A 2,268-nucleotide genomic window follows, 5' to 3' on the forward strand; every position below is an offset into this window, starting at 1 on the left:
ATGATTCTGTGAAGATGCATTCAGCCCCTGGCTGTCACAGGCTCTTGGGTGTTTGGCTTTGTGATGGCATGTGGTACCAGTTACCCTGGGGATTTTACTGTTTTCATAACTAGAAATGAAATTATTTGAAGCACCAGCTCGAGAGTCTGTGGATGCCAACATCCTTATTGAACCCTTCCAGGAATCACAAAAGCATCAAAGTATGTGGTGAGGCTGGTAAAAACCACAGTGCAGACCTTACATTTTTCCACTTGCTGGTAGAAATCCCAGTTTGTGATAGGCAGGAAAGCTCTTTGTGTTATAAAATATGACCGTTTGGCAAGGGATTTACTTCTCATCCTTTCAGCTCCAGCATCTGCAAAGTGGGTATAGCTCTTACTTTGTGGACTTGTCATATGAGCCAATTAATTAACATTTTGGGTAGAAAAAGCTGTTCCTGTGGCAGTAAGTGCTCTTCTGTTGTTCAGTGGCTGTGTGACACTGTGGGATTGACTTCTAAAGGATTTGTGTGCCTCTTAGAGCACATGGGTCCTGTGTTCCCTCCATCCCTGTGAGAATGCTGTTCACTGACAAGCCATTCAGTAATGCCTGTTTGTGTCTCACCAGGTATTGTGGAAGACTACAAACCACCCTTTTATGACTTGGTTCCGAACGATCCCAGTTTTGAAGACATGAGGAAAGTGGTCTGTGTGGATCAGCAGAGGCCCAACATTCCCAACAGATGGTTCTCAGACCCGGTCAGTGGGTGCTGGGGGGCTGGCTGCAGGCACGTGCTGACCTTTGTTCTTGGGCAGAGTCACAGAGGTTATCTTCAGTTGTGCCTTGCAATGGAAGTGATCTCGAGGGGCCTTGTCAGCAGCATCACCTGTGCAGGGGTTGGAGGTGGAATGGCCTGGCCTTGGGGGAGCACTGAGCAAACTGAGGAGTGCCAGGGCAGAGCCAGTCACAGGAGCTCAGGAGCAGGGTTTAGCAATAACTCTTACAGCTGCTCTTCCTGGGTCATTGTTCTCCCTTCGAGGGGAAATCAAGGGGAGGGAAGCCAGTCCAGGACTTTGTGTGGCTTACAGGCACACAGATTTAGAACAGAATGCTGGTTTCTCCTGCCTACAGAATAAGGGGCTGTTGTTCTTTTTGCAAGGCTGGTGCTGAAGTTTATTTTTCGGACTGGCCTCTGCAGTCTGCCCAGCTGTCCTTACCACTGAAGCCATGGAGGTCAGTGTGAATCCACAGGGCTGGCCAGGGCAGAGGGCCCATCTCCAAAGTTTGGGTGTGGAGCTGTGCCCTGTGCTGTCCCAGTAGCCAACTGGGAGTCGGGCCAGTTAAACCTGTACTGGGCATGATGGAATCATGGGCAGAAAATCTGCACCTTCTCATCTGCCTTTGTGGGTCTGCAGCACTTGGTTCCATTGAAAAGAGGTTCTGTGGAGTGTTTTCTTAATTAGGAAAGAAACTGTGAAACTCCACTGTTGAAAGTTACCCTGGCTGATCACTCCAGTTGTGCTCTTGGTTTAACCAAGTTATCAGACTTTGAGGGCTTCTGAACACCCAGAAGCTCTGCGTTTGGTAGGTAGCAGGAAACTCTGCCAATGGAGTGTTAATTAGGCAATAAATCCTCCGTGAATGCTTCCAGTGCTTCCTTGGCCTGTTCCCTGTGGCCTTACCCTGGTGTTGTGTGGTTTCTGTCCGTTCCCAGACGTTAACGTCCCTCGCCAAGCTGATGAAGGAGTGCTGGTACCAGAACCCGTCCGCCAGACTGACAGCCCTGCGCATCAAAAAGACTTTGACCAAAATTGACAATTCCTTAGACAAACTGAAAGCTGACTGTTGACCCTCTGCTCGTGGTGCTCTCCCGCCAGGAAGGCACTGGGCTGGCCCTGAGGGCTCTGGCCAGGCCGTTGGCAGCCCTGGTGCCCACGGGGCTGCTCGGAGCGGGAGTTCTGGGGAGCAGCTGTGGGAACACTGGGACCCCTGGACTGCTCGGACCACGACTGCACCCACACCTGGGCGAGCGCTGAGGACTCAGCTGGATGTGCTGTTGCTGAGGTAGTGGCCTGAAGGAAGACAGAGAAATCCTAAGACAAGATCAGGGCATTAAACAATGGCTTTGAACGGCTTTTTTCTTTTTGTTTTTTTCTTTTTTTCCCTTTTTTTTTTCCCCTCCTTTTTTAAATTTTTTTTTAATTTTATTTTAATTCTCCTAATCACTCCCAGGGTGAATACATGGAAGTGGTAAATTTTAATCAGCAATATTGCCTGTGCTTCTCTTCT

General features: G+C 49.3%; 1 protein-coding gene across 1 annotated transcript in view; it reads left to right on the forward strand.

Moving 5' to 3' along the window:
* The window catches only part of ACVR1 (activin A receptor type 1), a 37,897-nt gene extending 36,069 nt beyond the window's left edge, over positions 1–1,828 (forward strand). Inside the window, exons 9-10 of the mRNA XM_018078905.1 lie at positions 607–737; positions 1,694–1,828. Of these exons, the coding sequence (XP_017934394.1) occupies positions 607–737; positions 1,694–1,828 (266 nt within the window). The remainder of the gene's footprint in view (positions 1–606; positions 738–1,693) is intronic.
* Positions 1,829–2,268: the final 440 nt, after the last annotated feature.

Source organism: Manacus vitellinus, unplaced genomic scaffold (genome assembly GCF_001715985.3).
Source record: "Manacus vitellinus isolate BGI_N305 unplaced genomic scaffold, ASM171598v3 scaffold_43_pilon, whole genome shotgun sequence".
NCBI classification, from domain to species: domain Eukaryota; kingdom Metazoa; phylum Chordata; class Aves; order Passeriformes; family Pipridae; genus Manacus; species Manacus vitellinus.